The sequence below is a fragment of the Coturnix japonica genome, chromosome 38 (assembly GCF_054131305.1).
Source record: "Coturnix japonica strain WE chromosome 38, WE-NBRP24, whole genome shotgun sequence".
Classification (NCBI taxonomy): domain Eukaryota; kingdom Metazoa; phylum Chordata; class Aves; order Galliformes; family Phasianidae; genus Coturnix; species Coturnix japonica.
The window spans coordinates 5,129,183-5,152,827 of record NC_140700.1 but is presented as its reverse complement, the minus strand read 5'-3'; the positions used below and the strand labels follow the sequence as shown (position 1 = coordinate 5,152,827).

The window sequence follows — 23,645 nt, the reverse complement described above, 5'->3', positions numbered from 1 at the left end:
AGCTTATTCTTCGCCGCTCCTGCGGTAACGTTTTCACCTTGTGCTGCGAAGGAGTCATTATGCCGAGCCGGGGTGGCGATTGGCTGGCTAAAAATGCCTCTGTAATCTCCGTGCTGATCTTTACCCCCTCCTCCCCATCTGCCGTGACCTTCCTCCCAATGTGCAGAACCAGCCCGAGTGAGACGGAGCCTCTGGGTTCCCAGCCATCACCCCGGCCACCCCCAGTGCCGCCCAGCATCCGCAGCCCAGCGCCCTCCCCGTGCCCTCCCATGGGCCCTGCAGCCTTTTGCCCAAGGTACCGACGCGTCTCCGGGGCTCCCGGCATGTTCTGGCTCCAGATGTTGGCAGTGGGGGGCTCCCGGTGGGCGGTGGGTGATGGGGATGGTGGTGGCCCTGCTGTGCGGATGGGACGCTTGGTATCGGCGTGTTGCTGTGCACCCTGTTGGAGGTGTCAGCCCTGTAATGCTCCTGGACCTGGGAGGTGAGATTCTGGCATAGCAGCTCAGTGCTGCCTGGTTTATGACATGGCCAAACTTCTCTAGGATTGGGGATTGCTTACTATCTTGTGCCTGAGCTCGGGGGGCTGCTGTCAGGTGGGTCTCATCTGAGGTTCTGTGGCATCTCGCAGCTCGCCCCCGCTCTATACGTTATGCAAAACCTGCATCAGCTCAATAACAGCCCCAGGAGTGCCCCAAGGCCAGGCTCACTGTCAGCTGGGGGCTGGCACCATTGTGCTGCTCCATGGAGAGCCCGCAGAGCATCCCGCACCAGGAACGGGGTCCCTCCAGCTCCCCACAATGGATAAAAGAGGGCTGGGAGCCAAAAAGCCGCCCTGAACAGCCTGCAATTGTCAGGGCTGTCAGCAAACGGAACGATTGTGCTCATCTTCCCTCTGCCTCCTTGCTGTGCGCTTGGCATCCTCTGACTTGCCCGGTGAGAAATTCAGGATCCTCAGCCCTGGGTGCAAAGAATTGCTCCTTTAGAAGAACCAGGATGGGTCACCGATAGGACGAGGAGGGGAAAAGCAGACCCAGGGATGCAGCAATGACTGCAGGGGAGAAACACATCTCCTGGCCCCACGCCCTGACCAGGATTGCTGCCCTTGTCCTTCCCATCCCGCTGCTCTGCACACATCTCCTCTCTGCCATTCTTGCTCCTTGCTCACAAACAGCCAAGCAAGCACTTTGCTAAACGGATTAGAGCTGCGCTCCTCCTGCAGCCTCCCCGAGCTGCTCCCGCTGGGTGCTGCATTGCCACAGATCACATATATGGGACACAGCAGTTCCTGCACTATGGGCTGCCCCTAAGCTGTGGGGCACGGTGACCTTACACCGAGATGTGGCTCCTGCAGCTGGGGGCTCACAAGGCAGAAAATAACCCCATGCAGCAGTTCTGGGTAGGCAGGACTATGGTGGCACTGCTGGTGGTGAGGATGTGCTGCGTCCCCACGGCTCCTCAGCTCAGGGATGAGAGCTGGAAAAGGGAGAGGAGAGGCTTGGGAAGGAGATTAACGCTGCAAAGGGGAATTTATCAGTGGCTGAATGCCAGGGCTGCTGGTGACAGCACTGAGCCTGTTCTGGGTGCTCGCAGCCGTGTCCCCATCCCCTCCTACCCCTCTTGGCCATCGCTGCCTCTTCCTGTGTGGGATGGATTTAACTAAAGGGATTGAGGAAAGGCAGCCCGGGTGGCTGCAGGAGCCTCACGTGCAGCTCTGCCCCATGGACAGACTTTGTCCCCGGTGGGGCAGCGAGCAGGGCAGTGCTTGTGCAACGGCATGAAGGCAAACAGGAGCCTTGGAGAAGGCACTTCCCCATGGGGCACAGCAGCAGGGGGGAAAAGGAGGCAGCGACCCCAACACTGCCATGGCTGTGAGCAATAGGGACACGCTGCTCCCAGCTGCTGCCCACAGCAGACCCCACACACAGGCATTTTCCCAATAAAAAGGAGCCTTTATGTCCCGGCCCCTGCCCCGGAAGGGGCTCACAGGACGCCTTGGGGCTGGGTATGGGCAGACAAAAAGGGGATTGTTGTGGTGGGAGCTGGGCTGCTGGCAGCACCTGCCCCACGTCGGGGGCCCTTCACAATGACCGGCTTTCTGCATAACTGCTGCAGAGGGGCCAATTATCCTCCGATGCCAATTAGAGATGCAAAATAGCCTCGTGTTTGCATTCTCCCAGCGAGCCAGAGTGTTCCTGGGACCTGCAGCACATCTGTAGCTGATGCAGGGCACAAACATGGGGCTGCTGCACCAGCAGTGCAGTCAGGATGATTTGCTTCTCAGTTCACTGTGGTGCTCGAAGAATCTTAATTTCAGAGTGCCAAGGAGCCACATAAATCAAGGCTAATTTCCTGCCAATACTGCCCGCTGCTTCCCATGGGGAAACTCATTTTATTGAAGGGGGAAATGAGTTATTGCAGGAAATAGTGACCGCTGGGATGGTGCACAATGGGGGAGGTTTTGTCATGGCCGTGTTTGTGCCACAGCATCCAGCTGGCACTCACTGCAGGGCTCTGAACTGCAGGGCTCCATGTATCACAGGTGATAGAGGGCACTGGAATCCCCCCCCACCCCCCAGTGTTTAATGCCAAGAGCATTTGCTCCCCTGTGCCCAGATGCTGCCGGGGCTGAGGACCCTGAAATGGCAAAGAGCAAAGACCAAATGATGCTGCAGGAGCCTGAGCCCCCTGCTCTGTGTTGGGGCAGCATTATTTCACCTGGGTCTCACGCTGCCTCCTCCCCTGCTGCCAGCACAGAGCCCTGAAATATTTCAGGTCCTTTCTGGCTTGCTAAAGGTTGGAAGACGTGCTCAGATGGCACACAGACCCACCAAGCTTCATTAAGGAATGGAAGGCGCTCATTAGGGGAAAGCTGATCCAGGCTGAGCCTCATGGGAGCGGGTTGCATTCTGTGGGCAACCCGATCTGGGCAGCTGCAGCCCGACAAGCAGCCAGCCTCATTACTGCAGCTCCTGTGGGCGGCTTCGGTTACTCAGCCCGAGCCGTTCGTCTCCTGCCAGCTTTGAATTTCCCTGACATCACCCAGAACTGGGGGAAAACGCAGGCAATGGGGAGTGGGAGAGCCCACCCGCACCATGGCTCCAGCTGCTGCTGCCCATAGGGCTCACGGATGTGGCACAATGGGATGAATGCCCAGACACAACCCTGGGGTTTGGGAGGAGGCACTGCCTGGTTCCATGGCCTTGGAGCAGCAGCTCATGGGGTGCAGCCACTCTGCCCCTTCCCCATCCCATGTTTCTATGTAGCTCTTGCACCAGCTCCTTCCCTGCTGGCACATTTGGCAGCGAGGCGGCACCAGCTGCCTCTCCAAAGGTGTTCTGGGGTGTTTGTTCCTATAAGAGCTCAGCCATGAAACCCTCCCCACAGCACCAGGGGGAGGAGTGGAGGGAGAGCTCTGCTCCATCCCATCCTGCTGCCCTGCACCTGCTGCATGAGGATCCCAAGGATCCCAAGGACAGAGCAACACTGCAGCACAGCTGGAGGCTGATAAGAACCTGTTCCCAGCCCTGCTGGAGCCCTGCAGCACCAATGGGGCCGGACACAAGGTGCTGCTGTGTGTGCCCCCATAGCCCAGCACCCACTGTGCCCCAGGAGCACATCACCTTGCACTGTGACGAGTGTGTGCTGAGCACCCTACAGCCCCAGGTGTGCACACAGGGCGCAGCAAACACCTGCCCTTCCTGCTTCCTAAGAAACCTGATGCCGAGGCATGTGGATGTTGGGGGGAAGGGGGGGGTCCACATCCTCCCTGGATGGTTTTTGCAACCTTTTAAGCATCGGCTCCATCCCTGGTTGCCTTGACGACTGCAGGCTGCAGGCTGGGCGCGCTCCCGTGGCCGTGCACGGTGCTGCTGCCCGGCTGGTGCTGAGCGCAGCGCAACGCAGCGTCCCAACGAACCCCCCCGAGCCCCCTGCAGCCACACAGCCCGGCCCAGGTAAGCGGCAGCCCCTGCGGTGCGTTACTGCAGGGAGCCTGGGGACGGACGGGGGACAGGAGGGGGATGGAGCTGCGGGATGCTTGGGGTGCCTTGTGTGCATGGGGGGGTCAGGGGGGTGTTGCGAGGAGCTGGTTTATGTTCACCCCCCAGGGCAGGGTATGATGTACCTGATCATCAGTGTGAGCTGGGGGGATGCACACATGACCTTCAGTTCCCCTGTGTGTCCGTGATGGTGCTGGGGCTGTGACCCTGCTGCACTACCAGGGACGTGCCTCAGTTTCCCCGGCTGCTCCAATGGTCCGGAGGGATGAGGACTCGTGTTGCCCCCACCATCACTGTCTCCTTGCCCAGATGAGCCCCTCACCCTGTTGCTGAACCCCTCCTTTAATTGCCTTCCCCCCAGCTTCTCCCTGTTTCCTTCCCCCTCACTGAGACCCCCACCCACACCCCAGTCTCTTCCCCCACCACTAACAGCCAAACCCCAGGTACCTGGCAGCCCCATGGCAGCCCCATTACAGCCCCGTTCCACTTCCATCACTGCCAGCCCTTGGCAGGAGGAGGGGGATGCCAGCCCTGGATGGGACCCCCCCCTCAAGCACACAGTGCTCTGCCTCCCCACACCTTCATATGGAAGCAAGGGGTCAGCGCCCCCACATCCTCCAGCACTTCTCAGCTTAATTGCAAAGCACATATTTGGATTTCCATCTCAACCCCACTCCTGGGACTGCAAAAATCCCTACTCAAGAGGCAGAGCATCCTTGTTTACAGCAGCGAGCTAAGAAGGCAGGCTGAGAAGAGCCGCAGAGCTGCAAGGCAAGTTGGAACCCCAGCAACTGAGGCTCAGAGCAGTTTCCCTTCCCCAGGCCTGAGCACATTATGGGGCTGACAATCCTGCTCCAGATCTCCACTGGTGTCTATCCACATTCCTGGCACATCCGCTGTACCTGTTCTGGCTGCAAGCTCCCCCGGAGAGAAACGCTGCTGTTATCTGCAAATGCCACGCATAACTTCCAGAAATCTGAGCAAGGCTTGTAAAATCCCTTGGAAGACTTTGATGGGTGTCCTGCGTGCTCAGCCAGATAACGCAGGGGAGAGGAGGAGGAATATTTCTGCAGAGCACACAGAATGTGAAGCTGATTGCTGCCAGGTCCTGGAGCAAAAAGCACTGCCCTGGTGATGCAATGTGGCAGCACTGGCAGCACGCAGCCCCATCCCAGCCCCATCCCAGCCCCATCCCAGCCCCATCCCAGCCAGGTGGGCTCCCTGCTGTCCACAAATGGGACGTGGGGCTCTTGTAGCAATCCTGTTCCAATGAACCTCCTTTGCAAATGCTCCAGTTTGGAGGAAGCTGCAGGTCTGCTCGCTGGACCCGTCCCCTCCTGTCCTTGCTCCCCCTGGGCTGGGACAAGGCGCTGCCATGGGCACGTCCTGCACAGGGCTCAGTGGAACAGAACCTCAGAAGTTCCCAGCATTACCCACACATCGCCCCATGGATGTGCTGTGTGCGTTACCCCCCAGCCAGCCCCACAGCACTGCCGTGTCTGGAACCCCATAGAGAAGCACCCTGTGTCCATTCCTTGGTGCAATGAGTGTGCATGAGGTGGGGCCCTGCTCTTGGCACTGCTGTTCTGTTTGTCTTCAGCTACAGTGGTTTTCATGTGGCACCGAGGCCACCAGTGCTGCACCCACCATTTGCAATTAGCAGCAATAGGGGTGAGGATATCAGCTGCCTGCAGCCAAATTGGGGCTGCTGAAATGCAGCCTGAATCCCTCCCAGTACAGCCCTACACGCACCCCCAGGCTCCTTGCAGGAGGAAACCAAAATGCAGCACCTATTTCACATTACAGCTGCTTGGAAGGGTGTTTTGTGACAAGCCAGGACTCCGCGTTTAATTGCAATAAGACCAGCCCAGACAATTAGCTCATTTTGAATTGCCAGGGCTCTCTGCTGTACTGATGGCCCTGCTGGGAGCCACCAAGGAGCTACATGACAACAGCACGCAGCACATTGCATCCTGCCCTGCTCACGTGCTCCTGCAGATGAGGTCCTTGGGCAGCACTGAGGGGCTGCATCAGGGCTGGGACACTTTGCAGGAGGGTTTGGCACTAAGGCTAATCCTGGCATGGCACCGACCCCATCAGCACTCTCAGCCCTGCAGCAGGGCTCAGATCTGCTTTGCTCAGTGGATGTAGCAAACCCACTGATAGTGAATGTGGTTGTGATGCCACCCTCTCTATCCCCAGCCCCAGCATGGGGGTGCAGCCTGGTTCAAGCAGCTCCTAATGGTGCAGCTGTGGGGATTCCCAGCTCCTGTGCCCACAGCATCAGCAGTGCCAGCCCTCTGCATTGCAGCACCTCCTGCCTGCATGGGGTCAGCGCCTGCATCCCAGAACCCAGCACCTGCACAGGGACAGAGACCCACTGCAGCAGCAGGAGCTGCATCTCAAGAGCTGAGCTGTGCACAGAGCAGGCTGCTGGGGAGGATGGAGAGGTGCAGGGGGAGCTGAGGCTGTGGGAGCAACCCAAGGACACAGCAGCATCTGCAGGGGCACGAGCTCAGACAAACTTCACTGCTGCAGTTTGCAAAACCCTCTGGTGGCTTTTGGGGTGGTTCAGGGCAGGGATGCAGAGCTGCATTGCTCAGGGTTCCCAATGACAGCACCCAGCTGGGGCTGGCAGCTCACCCACACTGTGCTCAGCCACCGGGCATCACCACCAGCCACCTCAATGTGAAGTGATGGAGGGGATGGGGGGGCTGCGCTGCAGCCTGGGCGGTGGGCATCGAGCACAGGTCTGGCTGCACGGAGCACACACACACATGTGTGCATGTCTGCCTGCATGCGTGTTTGTGTGTCTGGGTGCATGGCAGGAGAGCAGCAACAAGGCAGCAACGTTGAAAGCGATGCAGAGCCAAAAATAACCCCCAAAGCTGCAGCTCGAACCCAAATAACAGCACTGAATGCTGAGCTGCAGCAAAACCTTGCGGTACCCCATAGCCTGGGGGGCACCGTGCCTATGGGTCCCATGGGACCCCCCCCAGCATCTCCAGGGCTGCCTTGGGGTGACCCCCTGAGGATGCTTTGCACCACATCCATGACAAAACTCAGAGCCAGAGCTGAGGTGTGAACAAATCCCAGCAGCCTGGGGCACACTGTGGGTGTGCAGGGAGGTGGGGGCCATGCAGGGAGGTGGGGGCCATGCAGGGAGGTGGGGGCCATGCAGGGAGGTGGGGGCCGTGCTGTAGGTGCCCCCTGCACGTGGGTGGGTGCTGCACGCCATGGGCTGCACGGGGACAGTGCTGGCTGCGCTCTGCTCTGCCGTGTTCCCCATCCATCTGCGTCTCTGCGGCGGAGCGAGGGACAGGCACGGGTTTATTTTTAACTGGCTGGGGAGGGCGGGCAGGGATTGGTGGGTTTCTTGGTTATATCACTAAATCCCTGCGAGGCCCTGTTAGTTCCAGCACAGCGAGCCTGGCCGTGGCGCACCAGTAACTGTTTCAGCGCTCGTTCCTCCCTGCCCCATCCCAATGGGGCCCGATGTGTGCACATAGAGCAACCCCACACCCCGCATCCCATGGCTGCACCCCATGCCATCGCCCTCTCCCAGGTATGGGATGTGACCCAGGTGTCTGGGTCTCCCGTTGCATCTCCATCCTCCCTGGCTGTGATGGTGCTGGGGATCACAGCTGTATGCCCCCACCCCAGCACTTCTGTGTGGTTTGTGGCTGTGTTGTCCCCGTGCTGGTGGCAGATGCCATGCAGGGCAAGCCCAGCACATCCCATGGGGATAACAGCGTCCCACTGTCACCGTGATATTCGTGGTCCCCTCCCCATCCCCATTAAATGCCCATCCACTGACCCCTTCCCAAGTCCCCATGCGATGCCCACCCCCCAACCCCATCCCCACATCCCCCAGCCCCACATGCAGCTCCGAGCGGAGCAGTGAAGGGTTAAGCCATGCAGCAGCCCCCACGTGACGCTCCGGGGATGCCGTTTTGCTGTAGATCAGGACGGATTAGGCTGGAATATCAGGACGAGAATTTCTCCGGGCTGAGCTCCCCCCACTCCTCGGCCCCCTGAGGATGTGCAGCAGCTGGGCCAGGGCCCCCCCTGGGTAAGGGCTCCCCGTGTTGCTCCCCATGTTTCTCCACCCCAGCAGAGCAGCTTTAGGGTTTCGGTGGCTCTGTGGCAGCTCTGCCTGACCAGACATTGCATAAGAAACCGCGGGGCTTGGATGTCTGCATCGGGTCTGGATTTTGCATGGCACCTTACAAGGGGACATGGGGGACACAGGAGGGAAGACGGAAGGGGCACTGTCCCCATCCCCTGCAACTGGATGCTCACCCTGCAGGGGATGGGGGATGGAGATGATGGGGATTGTGATGGTGTAGGGGATGGGAATGGGGTCCCTGCTGCCCACCCTGACCCCTCTGCTCTCCCCAGTGCATGAGGCTGCTGCTTGCACAAGAGCCCCCGAGCGCCCGCACTGACGGCCGAGGCCGTGCCAGGAGCCATGTCGGGTTCCTACGACGAGTCGGCAGCAGCCACCGAGGAGACGACCGACAGCTTCTGGGAGGTGAGCCCTTACCAAACCCTGTCCCCTCTGTGTCCTGCTCTGCTGGCACCACCCAGCTCCGTGCCCTTCCCTTCTGAAGGCAGCCCAGTTCTGGGGTCCCCCTGTCCCCATCCACATCTCCATCCCCATCCCTGTCCCCAACCCAGGTGGGGAACTACAAGCGCACAGTGAAGCGGATTGATGATGGACACCGGCTCTGCAATGATCTCATGAACTGTGTGCACGAGAGGGCCAAGATTGAGAAGTCCTACGCCCAGCAGCTCACTGACTGGTCCAAGAGGTGGAGGCAGCTCATTGAGAAAGGTATCGGGACACCTGGATGCCATGGGGGGGGGGGGCCAAGCTGCATGGGGTGCTCACCCATCCCCTACACCCCCAGGCCCCCAGTATGGCAGCCTGGAGAGAGCGTGGGGTGCCATCATGACGGAGGCAGACAAGGTGAGCGAGCTGCACCAGGAGGTGAAGAACAGCCTGCTGAACGATGACTTTGAGAAGGTGAAGAACTGGCAGAAGGACGCCTACCACAAACAGATCATGGGGGGCTTCAAGGAGGCCAAAGAGGCTGAGGATGGCTTCCGGAAAGCACAGAAGCCCTGGGCCAAGAAGCTCAAGGAGGTGAGAGGAGAACCATGGCATGACATGACCTTGCCCCAGCCCCAGTTCTAGGTCCAAGCTGGATGTCACATTTCTGCAGGCAGAGGGACAGGGCAGGAGCTGTACTGGGTGTTACGGTGTCCTCATTAATCCCATGTTCATCCTCTCTTCTCCCCATAGCTGGAGACAGCCAAGAAAGCCTACCACCTGGCCTGCAAGGAGGAGAAGCTGGCAATGACCCGGGAGGCCAACAGCAAGGCAGACCAATCCAACACCCCCGAGCAGCAGAAGAAACTCCAGGACAAAGTGGAAAAGTGCAAGCAGGACGTGCAAAAGGTGCGAGCCATCAGCACTATGGTGCAGCTCCACTGCTGCCCCTGCTGCGGGCTCATGCAGCACAGGGCAGTGGAAATGGACACCACCACTTTGTTGTCCCCATTTATTCCCATTTCCCTGTATCTGGTTGTGTGTACAAGGTTACAGGCAGTAGTGAGTGTGAGCAGAGATTTTACCTTCCTACTGGGGCAAGATCTCTCCTGTAGCCTCATTTCTCCCTGTGGAGGGTCTTTGGCTCAGGAGAAGCTCCCCAGCATGGAGACCCATGGGTCAGCCTGGCTCTGTGGGGGCTCAAGGTGTAACCAGGCACCTCATGCACCCTGCAGACTCAGGAGAAGTATGAGAAGGTTCTGGATGAGCTGAACAAGTGCACCCCGCAGTACATGGAGAGCATGGAGCAGGTCTTTGAGCAGTGCCAGCAGTTTGAGGAGAAGAGGCTCAACTTCCTCAAGGAGGTGCTCCTGGATATCAAAAGGCACCTGAACCTGGCTGAGAGCAGCAGGTAGGGGCTCTCCCTGCTGTCTGGGCAGAAACTAACTGTATGAAGTCTCCTTGTGCTGCCCTGAATGGGGCACCCCATGGCACCCCACATCTCACCTCTCCCCACAGCTATGCCAATGTCTACCGGGAGCTGGAGCAGACCATCCGCCTCTCAGATGCTCAGGAGGATCTCCGGTGGTTCCGCAGCACCAGTGGTCCTGGCATGCCCATGAACTGGCCCCAGTTTGAGGTGAGGCTCAGCATTCCCCATGGACTGGGGTCCACATCCCAACAGCTGAATGCTGAGAGCCTCACGCTTTGTGCCTCCAGGAGTGGAACCCGGACCTGACGCACACGATAACGCGCAAGGAGAAGGTGAAGAAGGGTGAAGGGGTGACTCTGACCAACGCCAGCAGCACGGGAGAGAGCGGAGCATCAGCAGGAGAGCGCGGGAGGTGAGTGCCATCAGGGTGGTGCAGCCCAGTCCCAGCACTGGGGCTGTGCTGTTAGCTGGGGTCCTGAATGCTGCAGCTTAGGAAGGCTCCATATTGGGGTGCTGCCCATCCCAAATCCCCTCTCCCTCCCACCCCAGTGTCAGCAGCCACGACCGTGGGCAGACCTACAGCGCAGAGTGGTCCGACGATGAGGGCAGCAACTCCTTCAACGCCAGCGAGGCCAATGGTGGAACCAACCCCTTCGATGAGGACTCGGCAGGGAAAGGCGTGCGGGTGCGGGCGCTGTACGACTACGACGGGCAGGAGCAGGACGAGCTCAGCTTCAAAGCAGGTGACGGGTTGTCCCAGGGGTGATTCCCCTTTTAGGTGGGAAATCCACCAAATGGGGTCAGAGTTACCCCAGCTCTTCAGCAGAGAGAGGCATTAAGGTTGGAAGAGCCCTCCAAGGTCAATGAGTCCAACCTTCAGCCCATCACACTGAGAGGGGAAGGCACAACACTGCCTGGGATGGGAGGGATGGAGCGCAGCAGGAATCACGGGGCACCCTTTGCATTCCTGCCCTGTAAACCTCACCCAGCATGAATCCCACACCCCAGAGGATGCTCCATCATCAAGCTCTCCCTTCCTCCCTCCTCCTGCAGGGGATGAGCTGACCAAGCTGGGTGAAGAAGACGAGCAGGGATGGTGCAAAGGGCGCTTGGACAACGGGCAGCTGGGGCTGTACCCCGCCAACTACGTGGAGGCAATCTAAGTCTTGTGCTGTGCTCCTCGTCGCCGTCCGCAGACCAACCCGCCCTCCGTCGTCTCCATTCTCCACCCGCCGCCGCTCCGTCACTCCTCCCTCTTAGAGATTCAGACATATTTTCCGACCGAGCTTTTATTTTTTTAAGAGTTGTCTCCGAAGAGTATTTTGCATAGTGGCTTTTTTTTCTTCTTCTAAGATAACGTGAAGCGAAAGCCGACGCCGTCCGTTCCGCGTGAGATGATTTCTTTATCCCAGTGAAAAGCCGATACCTCAAGATCTGAAAGTCCGACCAGAGCGAGCTCCTCCTCGGTTGGTTTTTAAAGATACTGAACTCATGAAGCCGCCTTCTGATTGGCTGGAACTGCTCCGAAATGCGGCGCTGATCTCCTGGGACCAACCCAATTCACCCCTCTCCAAACAGAAGGAGAAGCGATGGGGTTTTGCACCTTTTGTTTTATAATGCTTTCATGTTCTCTGCTCTGATTCCTCCTCCATCCCCAAAGGAAGGGGATAAACGTCCCCACCTGCCCCACTGCCAGCTGTCCCCACTGGGGGGAAGAGGAGCAGCCCCACCATGGAGCGTGGTGGCATCTCTCCACCTTCCTCCTCCTCCTCCTCGCTGCCCAAAGCTGTGCCCAGGGTGCTCTGCAGGGAGCAGCACTCGGTGAGAGCGAAGCAGATCCCAAAATGCTTCTTGGCCAAGGACCCCCATGCAGCCAAAATGGGAGAGAGTGGGGACCCTCCGGGTGCTGCTGGGTTGGTGCCCTCAGACCCCGAGCTCCTGCAGGGGGAGGGGAACTGCAGCCCCGCTCACTCCATTCCTTCACCTTCACTCTGCACAAAGCACAGCCCCCCAGCACCCATGTGTGCTCCTGCACAACCCCACACTGCACCCCCCCTTGCTGCCCCATGCACTTCCCTACAGCTCATCGTTACCATTTCTTTCTCCCCCCCAACCTCCCACTCTCCTTTGGCTTTGAGAATTGCTTGGTCCAGGGATGCAGCGCTCCTCCGAGGGCCGTGTGTGGGCACTGAGCCCCTCCTGCCCAGCACACGGAATGGGGGGAGAGAAAAACAACCCCATACAAAAAGTCAGACAACAAACCCCAACCGCCCGTCTCAGCAATGCACCCCGGTTTTTGTACATCGATTGTGTAATTTAAGAAGTATATATAATATATATATATATATTGTGATTGTAATGACCGTGGATACAACAACTAAAGCAGCAAGCGAAAATAACCGACCTCTGTGCGCATCCTCCGGGTCCAGGTTTGGGTTTGTGTGCGTCGATCCGATTCTGCCCTTGTGGTTATGGACCCTGCTGTGGGGTCAGTGCCAAAACCCCCACATCCAACCCAACCAGTGCCCTCTACAACCTCAGGATGGGGCTCTGGGTGCTGCAGGACAGGGGCTGGCTGCATTTGGGGTCAGCTGGGAAATGGCACAGGGAGAGTGGGCTGTGCTGGGGGCTTTGGGATGGGGAGGACACCCTGCGGGGTGGGCTGAGCCATGGGGCAAAGCCTTGCAAAGCCCTCAGGAGGATCTGAGATAAAGTAGGTAAAGAGCATTCCCAGTGAGGGCAATGGGATCCTGAGCTGTTCTGGGGGAGGTGGGAGGTGGGAAAGCCCTGAGGTGCTGGTGTGGCATGCACAGCCTTCCTGCAAACCCCAAACCCACATTAGGTGCAACATGTGGGTCACCAGCCCCTGTCCCTGGCAGCTCTGGGGAAACAGAAACAGCTGTGAGCAGTGGGATGGAGGGAGGGGGACAAAACTGCTTTTCCCTTATGTATGCAGCAGGGCTTGGGGCTGCCCCTGTGCCCATGGAGAGCAGCACCATGCGGGCAGCTGGACAGAGGTACAGGCAGAAGAACGAGCATGAGTTACTTTTTACACAGGGATGCAGGGCTCCCTTCTGCCCCCTCCACCTGAACCTAAAGCACAACTCAGCGCCAGGCGAAACAATGGAGAAAATCAAACAAATAATGACTGTAATGTACAAGGTGGACATCGCCAGGTAGCTCAGAGCGTCGTGTAACGTGCAGCTCCCACCATCCCCAGTTCTGTGTCCAGAGGGAAACAGCAGAGCTGCGTCTCTTTCCCTAAAGAACATGAAACCCCAAACCCAGCGGGCAGCACCGTGCTGAGGGTGGGGGGCTCCGGGGTTCCCCGTGCCCAGGGCTGGGGGTGTTGCTCAATGGGGGCTGCTGTGGGGCTGGAGCTGAGGTCCCATGCTGTGCAGTCATGCCCCATACAAAGCTCACACCCTCACCATGAGGTGGGATTTGAGGTGGAGCCCCCTGTATTTGCAGAGGTGTGAAGCCATAGCAGATGGGGGTGGGTGGTTGGGGGCACCCCCAGCTCCCTCCCACCTCCCCATCCCCACAGTGCCCAACCCATAGCCAGGGCTGTTGTCCTCGCTTGTGCTGTGCTCCCAGATGCCACAGAGTTATCGGGGTCTCCTATGGGAAGGGCACGTCCAAATGATGCCCAGGGCTGCAGAGAAGGGCAGGCAGTGTGTGGGGACAGCAGGTCCCCGGCTGCAGCCCCAGAGACCCCGAGCACGCTCTCACCATCAATCCCAAGGCTGCAGGCAGCCCCCCCAACACATCATCCATCATCTCCTTATCCCCCTTCACAGCTTCCAGCCCCTAAATCCACTCCATGCACAGTCCTGGCCCTGGAGCCTGGCAGACCACGGTGCTCTCTGAGCTCATTCCTCTCCAAGTCGGGGTTATGGGGACAGCAGGGTCCCTTTGGTCCACAGGGACGAACCCAACCACAGTCTTAAAGCTCTGTAAGATGACGCTGGGGTCAGGCAGGGCAGTGAGGGTCCCCGCAGGCTCAGTCCCTCACAGCGGGTGCACAAACTGGTAGACGAGGCGCTGTGAGATGTCGGGTTTCCTAATGATGCCCTTCTTGTAGTACTGCCGGATGGAGCGGCTCAGTTTGTCGTAGTTCATGGCCGGACGGTTCTTACGGATGCCCCACAGACGAGCCACCTGCGCCGAGTCCTCGATCTTGAAGATCCCTATGAGGGGATGGGGGTGGGAAGTTTGGGGCTGACCCCCCCCTGGACCCCTCCCCGACCCCAGCAGCGCCCACCCACCTTTCTCCTTGTTGAGCCACCGGATGAAACGCCCGTAGTTGTGGGGTTTGAGCAGCAGCTCCTTCAGGAACTGCCAGAGGTGGATGGGCTGCCCGGCGCAGGATGAGTCCACCTCGCTGTCTGCCCAGCTGCCATCACCCCCTGTGCAAGGAGGGGTGGGATGGGGATGAGCCCTGGGGGTGGGGGCAGCTGCCCCATAGGGACACACGGAGCCCCTCATACCCCATCTGGGGCTGAAACCAGGGTCAGGGCCCCGGCAAAGCCAGGCAGAACTCACCGCAGTATCTCACATCCCCCGGGGCAGCTTTTTCCTTCATCCACGCAGCTGGAAATTGAGGAGCTGGGGGTCAGATGGAGCCCACCCTGCAGCTCAGCACCACCCCCCCCACCCCGCACTGACCCGACTTCCAGATGTCGAGATGCGCATGGAGGATGTCGCCGCAGACGGGCGAGCGCTGGCAGAACTGCTCCTCCGACATGGCGCACAGCTCCTTCCCCGACAGCTCCTGGAACGACTTCCCCAGCTGCGGCAGCCGGTATTGATGCTCCGTCCATAGGATCCACTTCTGCACGTTACCGGGGCTCCAGTCTGCGGGGTCTGGGGTTGGGGGCAGTGAGAGCTGAGTCACCCCATAGGGCCTGCACTCACCCACCCCCGTGGGGCCGAGGCTGGGGAGGATGAGGGAGCCCTTCCTCCTCATTTTGAGGAGTTTCTGGAGGCTTTGTAGGGGTTGATCTGATAATATCAAAATACTTTGGGAGTATTTTATGGGTCTCTTTTTTTGGGGGGGGGGGTTTCTGCCTGCACCCACCTGCAGCGATGTTGAGCAGCTTGCACGCCGTCTCGATGTCCTTCAGCACTTCACCCACCACCATGCTCTGCATCTGCTCCAGCGAGTGCTCCTCCAAGGGCAGCCCCCCCTGCAGCTCCCCATCGCCCCCCAGCCCCAGACCTTGGCTGTCGATGATGGGACACTGCTCCGGCTCCTTCTTCACCTCCCCTCTCCCCCCGGGGGTGCCGCTCTGGGAGGTCTCCCCCATCCCTTTGGCAGCCCACGCGATGTCCTCCGAGTAGAGCATGTCGAAGTAGTGCAGGCAGAACGGGGTGCTGGGGGGGCTGGGGCTGCCCATGCTGCCAGTGCTCAGACCTGGGATGGGGAGGGGGGGGAGGAGAGGCTCAGGCACAAAGCAGCACTAACTAAGCCTGTTAGAGGGGGAAAATCCTACAAAGAGACGCACAGCGCCCGGGCAGCCCTCGGAGGAATGTTGGCTTGGGGTCGTGCCGGGGATGGATCCGGTTTTGGGGTGGGAGATGGAGTCTGGATATGGGGCACTGGGGGGTCCCAGGTGGGGCTGAGCCCCTATAGCCCCTGTGTGTGTGATGCACAAACCCTGCAGGCCCAGTGATGTGCATGGAGAGCGTCAGCTGATGGACGGCTCTCCTGGGCCACATGGATTTGTCTACCCTGGATCACAACTTTCCTTCACTCTCCCACAACAAAAGCTGCTCCCACTGCTCCGTCCCCATCCACTGCGGGCTCAGGAGGATGAGGCTGAATGATTCTTGCGGCAACCCCATGGAACGGCTCCATCCACTGGGACAGGGAACTGGGGAACGGGGACGAGGGGAAGGGGCAGCACTGAGCTGCACAGCAACCCCTCAGCCTGGCAGTGGGGCCCCCCCACCATCAGTTTCCCTGAGCGATGGCACCGGCTCCCAAACCTCCCCTTCATCTGCAGCGGATGAATAGAGGAGCTTTAGCGGATCCTCCTTCATGCAGCCCCACGCTGCTGCGGCACAAAGGGACGCGGCAACAGCTGCTCGGCCCCCAACCCTCTGCCAGCCCTAAGATGGGCACGGGGGGGATCGGGGCGTTTGGGAACGTGGCCCCATTGCAACCCGCTGAGCTGCTCTGTGCTCGCAGGGCGGGGGCCGCTGTTTGCCTTCCCTGGGTGGGACCTGTTTGCTCGCAGCTTCGGGTGCCTTTTTTCCCCCCTTCTCTCTCCCTTGTTGCTTTTCCCTAGAAAACTGGAGCTGTGTCCTATATGTCCCTATGGCAGCTCCATAAGGTACAGCCCATCAGTGCTGGTGTCAGCCCCATGTGGGGGTCGGGGATGGGAGCCGTGGGGACACCGCAGTGCCCCGGAGCAGCGACACCTCCACAAACGGCCTTTAAACAAGGGAAATTAAACAGAAATAACCCCCCCCCCCCCTCCCCGACCCTCGAACAATGGGGCCGTTAATTACTGCTAAGCCGCGGTGGAACAGGTTGTGCCGGGCAGGTGCTTCCCAACCACCCCCCAGGCACTGCGACCCACAGCCGCCCCACACATCCCTACTGCCAGCAGGACACGCTGCACCCACCAACCCCAAAGCGACAGCTCGGACAGGATGGGGACCCAGCAAAGTCCTTTCTGCCCCCAAACCTGTTTCTATTATCAGGGATTTGGGGTTTGTCCCCAGTTTCTTCCATCAGCAAACAACACACAATATGGGAGTCCCCAAACCCTACACCATGCCCTGAGACACCCCATAGCCAGGCTGGGGATGTGGGGCAGATACAGAAATGCGACAGATCAGGGTCTCACTATGGGGTTGCAGCCCCACACGGAGACAAACCCAGTGCACAGCAGGGATGCAGCCCACCCAGGGGTCCCAAAGTTGCCACCCCCCTCCCCTGACCCCCCATTACCTGCATTGGTGCTGACAGCTGGGCGCTGTGTCCCAACGCCGGGGTCAGGCTGCCCCAGCCCTGCACTATGAGCAGTGGGGTGGGGACGGGCACAACCCAATGGTGTCCCAAGCAAAGCCCCAGTGCTCGGCGTCCCCCAGGTGAGCAGCGGAGCTTGGTGTTCCCCATGTAGGGCCAGGGAGCCCCTATTTATAGCAGGCAGTTCCCTGCCCGCCAGGACAGCCGTATTGTGGGGGATTTGGCAGCCGAGCAGCGTTTGTGTTTCACTAACCGAGCAGAACCATAAAAATCCAACCTGGAGCCAACGTGCCTCCAGCACTCGGGGAGAAAACAGCAGAAATCCAGGGAAACAGCAGCCCTAAGAAGGTGCTGCTCCGGTGACAGGGTTCTGAGATGCCCCTGAGCACACAGCACCTTCATTACGGGACCCAGCAGCTCTGATGGTGAACCCAAATCACCCCATCTCCATAGAGCACGTTGGGGTCTTGCAAACCACACTTGATTTTGGGTGATAACCCCCCCAAGGAGCTCACAGCAGGGGATGGCTGTGCCTACAGCTGCCCTGAGATGGGGTGACCATGGCAGACAACCCTACACCCATCCCCAACCACCAGGAGGGTCCATAGGGATGGTTGTGTGGCTCTTACCTTGACGGGGCTCAGCAGCAGCATCGGTCCCAGCAGTGGGTGGGAAGAGCTGACCCTGCGCTGCTCAGCACAGTGCTCGGGGTGGGCATGGCCCCAGGTGCAGGGCCCCAGTGGGGATGATGCCTCACAGCACCCACCCGGCTCACGGGCTGCCAGGGGACACTGTGTGGGGTGGGGACACAGACGGGGCACAGGGAGCAGTGGCTGAGGGATGGAGGAGGCGTGAGACGGGGACACGCTCAGCAAATGCCTCCTCAGCCCATTATATCCAATTCCTTCCTTATTTACCTGAACAAACAGGCTGCGTGCTTACCTCAGCTGGAGGTGTTTGAACAGCCCAAGCAGGGTTAACCCTTGATGGGGTGCAGCTTGGTGCCAGGCTCAGCCCCACGTGGGACCCCATAGGGCAGCGAACCCCCATCAACCCCTTCCCACCCAACCACCCATAGATGTGTGGGGTGGGAGCTGAAGGCTCCTCTGGAGCACGGAGCCCCATTGGGTGCATTGCAGCAGCATCCCACAGCACTTTGGGGGAGCAGAGCTGCTCTGAGCCCCCCAGGACAAACCAGGACCTGCTGCACCTCCAAATGGCTGGGGATCAGCACAGGGCTGTGGTCCCTTCTCCTCCCCACATCGCTGCTGTGTGGGGCGCAGTGGGGACACACAATGCTCCAGGTCTGGGTTGTCTGCACCGGCATAAGCAGGAAAAAGCTGTTCTGACCGAGACAGACCCCGAGCTGGTATTTATGGCCACCCTGAACACGTCAAGAACGCAGCACAGCTCGGGCAGTTCATGTACAAAACCAGCCTCCCCTGCACCAAACCCCACACAGTGCCCCAAACCCTCACCAGGTTACTGTCATCCCTTCCCCCCTATTGCATCCCATGGCACACAGGGGCTCCGCACCCCTCCTGCTCACCGATAAGCGCAGGTGTGAGCCGGGAGGAGAGAGGGAAATAAAACCCCACGGAAAGGCGGTCAGAGCCTTAATGTTATCTTATCCTATGGAAAACACTGCCCCCAGATTAGGGCTGCTGCCACCCGAGGTGAGCACTGCTCCTGGTTTGGGAAATACAGCCGGGCTGGGAACACGTGGCAGGGGGAGATGGAGGTGGGAGGGATGGGGGCATGGCAGTGGGGTGGGGGCATGGCATAAATGGGGGGAGCATCCCTATAAGCTGCACAGTGCACTGGGCTGCCCGGGGCTGTGCCCACAAGTGGGTCCCCAAATGGACCCAGATCACAACCCCGCATCCAACCAAGCGTGGGGAGCTTTATCAGCCCTTGTGCATGGAAGCAAAGGTGTGTCAGCCGTGGGGAGTTAAGATACAGAGCAGAACCTCCAGGTGAGCCACACACCCACACGAATGCTGGGGAACCACTGTGGCCACCATTCCCTTTCTCATTCCCTGGGTGGTGTATGGCCCCAAACTGCAAATCACTGCCCTCCATCACAGCTCCATCCAGATACCAGCACAAGGGATGGCTGCAGGCACAGGCCGTGCACAAAACACCTGCCCTCCTTGCTGGGATGTCAACCAGGGGACTCCCTTGCTCATTAGGTTGAATTATCACTCATTAGCAAGGCCAGGAGCAAACTAGAAGCAGGATGCAATGGGATGGCACAGGATGCAATGGGGCGGCACAGGATGCAATGGGATGGCACAGGGCAGAGGGGGCTCAGCTCTGCAGGAGCATCCCAAAGGGCTGGGGGTGATGGGGAAGGTGGGGTCCCTATGGGCAGGGCCTGCTATGGGGCTGCCCCACATGGGAGCCCACGTCTGTGGCCGCCTGCGTCACCCCGGAGTTGTGCAATGGCAGCAGGTTGCGAGCAGCTCTAGTTACAATATGCAAAAGAGGAAAAGAACAGATTGCAACACCTTGGGAACAAGGAGAGAGGGGAAATGAAGGCCGGCTTTTCTGCTCTGCCTGTGCAGAACAGCAGCACCCACAGCACAGCGCGGCGTGGAGATGGGATTCCCCCCGTAGGGATCCCATTGCAGTGCAGGAGGTGGCTGCTCACCGCCCTCCTGCTGCCCGTAATCTTAATTGCTCTTCCCTGGATGTTTGCAGCCTGTTGTTCACTTCCAGCCCAGCTTTATTGTGTCTGGAGGATGGACATATAGAGGTCAGGGCAGCCATCCCAGGAGGAGCCACCCCAGCTGATGTGAGGATGGAGCACCATCCCATTGACCCCATTGACCCATTGGGGGTGTCCCTGCACCCCATGAGGTGTCAGTGGGGACACAGCCCCCCCAGCAGCACAGGGATGGAGCCGGGGCTGCAGCTCTTGGCCAGGAAACCCTTTGGGTTGTGGTTCTGCTGGAACCCCCAGGAGCCACATCACCAAAGCACACGAGGAGCAGCAAGATGCAATGAGCCCGAGCAGCTCCACTGCACAGCATCCCCTTCTCACCTCCTTCCCCTTCCCAAAGCCCAGCAGTGTGGGGCCATGCGGGGCCGCTCCCCTTTATTGCCCCCTGCCCCGATCCTCCCCATCTCCCAGCTGTTGCCATTAAACCCATTTACGGGGCGACGTGCGTATGCTCAGCGCAAACAGCCGCAGTTATTGCAGCCGTGGGGCCCACCCTGATAAAACAACCCGGGGCTCCCGACCTCGGCTCCCCGGCCGCGGTGCCGCTGACGAAGGCGACGAGCTGCGGGATCCAGCTGCGTGTTTGCTGTTCCCTGCTTAAAGCCCGGCTCCTTTCAGCCCCGGCTCGAGTTAAACTCCAGCTTTTGTCTCCTGGGATTAAAAGCCTGGAAGTGGCTGCGGGTCGCACGACGGTGCCAGGAAGAAAAGGCTGAGAGAGGGCTGAGGGTGCGCCCGGCTCAGCACAGAGCAAATGAGGGCTCTGTGGGGTGAGGACAGGTCATGGGCACCCACAGATGGCAATGGGGGGAGCAATGAGCACACACAGCTCGGGGCTGGGCTGCACCAACTTCTAACAACCCAGACTTGGTCGCTGCTCATAGCAAAGAGGATAAAACCCGATGGATTTAAGGTCCCTTCCAGCCCAACCAGCCCATGGTTCTATATCTCATGCCTATTTCCTCCCCATTCAGCCCATCAATGGGGTGGGCAGGCACCCAGCAGCAGTTCCCAGCCCTACACACGCATCCAGGTGAGACAGGCAGGGCCCGGTGCCAGCAGACACGATGTCTTCTTACACAGCCCTATGGCAGCTTTGTTTCCCACAGAGGCTGCCATGAAGAAATGCAAATTCATTCTTCTCCTCCATTGCTTGCTTAGTTTTTTTCTCCCCACGTGCAAATGATCCTTGGGCAGAACGGCCCCGGAGCGTGGGAGACACGGGGTCAGGGAGAACCCGTGAGCCCAGGGCAGCACACGGAGCCCCATGGGCACAGCTCAGCCCTGTGCTGCCCTGCCCAGCAGAAAGTTCTGTCCCGGGTGGGAATCCATTAAAATCAGCCTCTCAAAGCTGCAGCGTTGGCTGGAAGCTGGCAGAGCTGGGTGGGAAGGGCTGGCAGGTGAATGGCACCCAGCTGCCTATCTCAGCTCATGGGAGCTGCAGAGCTTTGGGAGCAGAAAACCCCAAACCTGCCCCCCACAAGGAAGGGTAAGACCCCCATTGCTCCATACAGAGCTCAGATCCACCTGATGAAGCCACTCCATGCACTGCTCTCCAGCACTGAGCATCTCACACCATGGAGGGGTCATGGGGACAACCTGACAGGGCTCAGCAGGAGCAGCTGGGGATGAGCAATGCAATGTACAGGGAGCTGTGACTCAGCCATGAGTCACCCGGCTCCGAAGATGCTTGTTCTGATAAGCATCATCCAGGTCTGACACCGACAGCCCAGGGGAGCAGCCCCCGTCCTGCCCAGCAGCACCCACAGCCATGGGCTCACTGGGGACCCATCAAACAAGGGATGGGGGGGGGGGGCAGACAGGCTCCAACCTCAGCCCCAAACATGACCCCAAATGAGGCACCCTCACCCCAAACCCAATTCTCCCCATCCCGGTGCTGGCTTGGGCCCCGTTGTGGTGAGAACATGGCTTCTGTTCTCAGCTGTGGATTTGAGGGCAGCAAAGTGTTTGTTCTGTCAACACAGGCCTAATCCTCAACCAAAAGCCGATGAAAAAAGCCATGGGGGGGAAGGATGGGAATGAGCTGCCCTTTGAAAACAAAGCCCTCACCGTGACACCCACAGCCCCAAAAGGAAGGAGGGCACCGGCACTGCCTGAGGCAAGCAGGGCAGGGATCCCACCCAGGGACCTGCCAGTCCCCAGGGACACCCACAGCACCACAGCCTATGGTGGATCCCAGAGCTGACCCTAAGGAGCACACATAACCCAGCCCCATTGGGGCAGCTGTCAGCAGCCCCACACACAACACTGTGGGACCCAATCCTGCCCGCCGACAGCATCAGCACCGCACCCTTGGCCTGCAAAAAGAAAAGGAAGAAGTACCTCCAGCAGTTTCCATTTGTTTGCTCTTCAAATAATGGCTTCCTTATCGCTACGTATGCAGATCCCTTTAAAATTTGGACAAACCTGCTTCTCAGGCACCTCACCTGCTGCCCCACACCCCGCATTGCCTGCGGGCATTGCACAACAGAGCAGCCCCTGTGCTCAATCAGCCTGGGCTGAGGTCCCAGAGCGGTGGGATTCCTGGAGGTCTCTGAGAGCCCCCAACTCCCAGCAGAGCTGGGGATGCCCCCAGTGGAGCAGATGGACCAGAGGTTCCTTCTTACTGCATGTCTGGTGGGACACCAGGCTCCCCATCGCCTCCTTGGATTGAGACAAAGTGGGATCTCCATTGGGAAATGCCAACCTTCTCTCCCCACCCTGAGCCACCCTGTAAGTGAATGGATACATGCAGGAGATGTGGGGATAATGGAGGTACCAGGGCCATCACATCCTCACCATGGGGAGGTCAGGGAGAACGGTCCCATTGCATCCCATTGTGTCCTCTGAGTCAGACAGGGTCACCCCCAGGGTCACATCCGATGCCTCGGCACCATGGTTTGACATCACAGCCCAGCCTGCAGCTGTCAGAATTAATTGAGGAAACTCCAGCACGGTAAACAACGAGGAAGGAAAACAGGGCAGATTAGATAACAACAAGTGTGAGGTTCTCCTTTGCTCCCCCTGCATGGAGCTCCCCAAGTCCCAGCAATGCACAGCTTGGGCCACGCTCCTTTCTATAGGCTGGTAGCACAGGGCACACACCACATGTGTGACCAGCTCCCTCTGCTCCACAAGCATTTGGGGACTCCACGTTCACAGACGCTGCCGATGAGGAACACTCAGCTCCCTCTGCTGGCACCTACTCGGGTCCATGCCCAGGTATTGTGGAGGTTCCACTGCTGAGGATGAAGCTGTAAACACAATAAGGGAACACACCAAGCTCTTAAGCCAGCCCTGATCCCATAATATTCGGTGGAGCAAACAACGCTGCTGCTTACCTGTGTGTGCCATCTGCTGCTGCTCTTGGTTTCCAGTGCATGCTTTTACTCAGCTGTTTTATGAATGGGATAAGTTAGAGATAATATTCCCTTAAATCATTTCTGTTTAATGTTTCCCATTCACGCACTGGCTGAGTACACAAATCCCAGAATGGCCTGGGTTGCAAAGGACCTCAATGCTCATCCAGCTCCAACCCCCTGCTGTGTGCAGGGTGCACAACCAGCAGCCCAGGCTGCCCAGAGCCACATCCAGCCTGGCCTTGAATGATGCAGGGATGGGGCACCCACAGCCTCCTTGGGCAACCTGTTCCAGTGCGTCACCACCCAGTGAGTGTAAAGCTACTTGCCTGCTTGGGACACAGCGTTAGGAGGGAGGTGTGATCACTGTCCTGCTCTGCTGAACCTCTGACAGGTTGCAACCCTAAAGACAAACAGATTCCTCCGAGCAAATAAGCAGTGAGTGAAAAGTTTTTTGGGGAGGAGGGGGGGTATCCCAACCTATCCAAACAGAGACTGCTTTTAAAGCCACCCGTGAGCGCCCAGAGCTGAAGGGGCGCGTTCATTTCGTGGTGCAAAACAAACAGCCATAGGTGCAGGCAGCAGGATGTCTGCTTCCCA

At 59.0% G+C, this 23,645-nt stretch overlaps 2 protein-coding genes and 1 long non-coding RNA gene across 5 annotated transcripts; 1 reads left to right on the top strand and 2 right to left on the bottom strand.

Annotated features, from left to right (window-relative positions):
- Positions 1–84: 84 nt before the first annotated feature.
- PACSIN1 (protein kinase C and casein kinase substrate in neurons 1) lies at positions 85–12,400 on the top strand. 3 transcript variants are annotated; one of them, XM_015885274.3, is made up of 10 exons: positions 85–295; positions 8,400–8,532; positions 8,679–8,835; positions 8,912–9,147; positions 9,307–9,462; positions 9,789–9,964; positions 10,072–10,192; positions 10,273–10,397; positions 10,535–10,728; positions 11,039–12,400. In XM_015885274.3, exons 2-10 carry the CDS (start codon positions 8,470–8,472, stop codon positions 11,146–11,148), a joined length of 1,338 nt encoding a protein of 445 aa, XP_015740760.2. In that variant the 5' UTR covers positions 85–295; positions 8,400–8,469; the 3' UTR covers positions 11,149–12,400. The 3 variants fall into 3 exon arrangements, with proteins under 3 accessions (XP_015740760.2, XP_015740758.2, XP_015740759.2); XM_015885272.3 differs by lacking the exon at positions 85–295 and adding an exon at positions 3,859–3,953; XM_015885273.3 differs by lacking the exon at positions 85–295 and adding an exon at positions 7,930–8,070.
- Positions 12,401–13,109: 709 nt separating this feature from the next.
- Positions 13,110–21,459, bottom strand: SPDEF (SAM pointed domain containing ETS transcription factor). The gene is made up of 10 exons (XM_085527148.1): positions 21,361–21,459; positions 20,211–20,449; positions 19,362–19,431; positions 17,594–17,881; positions 16,947–17,304; positions 15,066–15,401; positions 14,654–14,851; positions 14,531–14,578; positions 14,254–14,394; positions 13,110–14,175 (listed from the first exon to the last, which is right to left on the bottom strand). The coding sequence occupies exons 1-10, from the start codon at positions 21,457–21,459 to the stop codon at positions 13,997–13,999; spliced, it is 1,956 nt and encodes a 651-aa protein (XP_085383274.1). The 3' UTR covers positions 13,110–13,996.
- A 1,346-nt stretch (positions 21,460–22,805) lies between these two features.
- Positions 22,806–23,514, bottom strand: LOC146754809 (uncharacterized). The gene is made up of 3 exons (XR_014938803.1): positions 23,375–23,514; positions 23,028–23,080; positions 22,806–22,940 (listed from the first exon to the last, which is right to left on the bottom strand). It is a non-coding gene; the product is annotated as an uncharacterized LOC146754809 (long non-coding RNA).
- Between the last annotated feature and the right edge of the window lie 131 nt (positions 23,515–23,645).

Bases quoted from the DNA above. Each gene is read 5' to 3' on its own strand.
- PACSIN1 (XM_015885274.3), top strand. From the start codon at position 8,470: ATGTCGGGTTCCTACGACGAGTCGGCAGCAGCCACCGAGGAGACGACC. The intron at 9,148-9,306 runs GTGAGAGGAGAA...TTCTCCCCATAG, and splicing joins GGGCCAAGAAGCTCAAGGAG to CTGGAGACAGCCAAGAAAGC. The intron at 9,463-9,788 runs GTGCGAGCCATC...TGCACCCTGCAG, and splicing joins GCAAGCAGGACGTGCAAAAG to ACTCAGGAGAAGTATGAGAA.
- SPDEF (XM_085527148.1), bottom strand. From the start codon at position 21,459: ATGGCTGTGGGTGCTGCTGGGCAGGACGGGGGCTGCTCCCCTGGGCTG. The intron at 15,402-16,946 runs GTAATGGGGGGT...TCCCCATCCCAG, and splicing joins AGCTGTCAGCACCAATGCAG to GTCTGAGCACTGGCAGCATG. The intron at 14,176-14,253 runs GTGGGTGGGCGC...ATCCCCTCATAG, and splicing joins GTGGCTCAACAAGGAGAAAG to GGATCTTCAAGATCGAGGAC.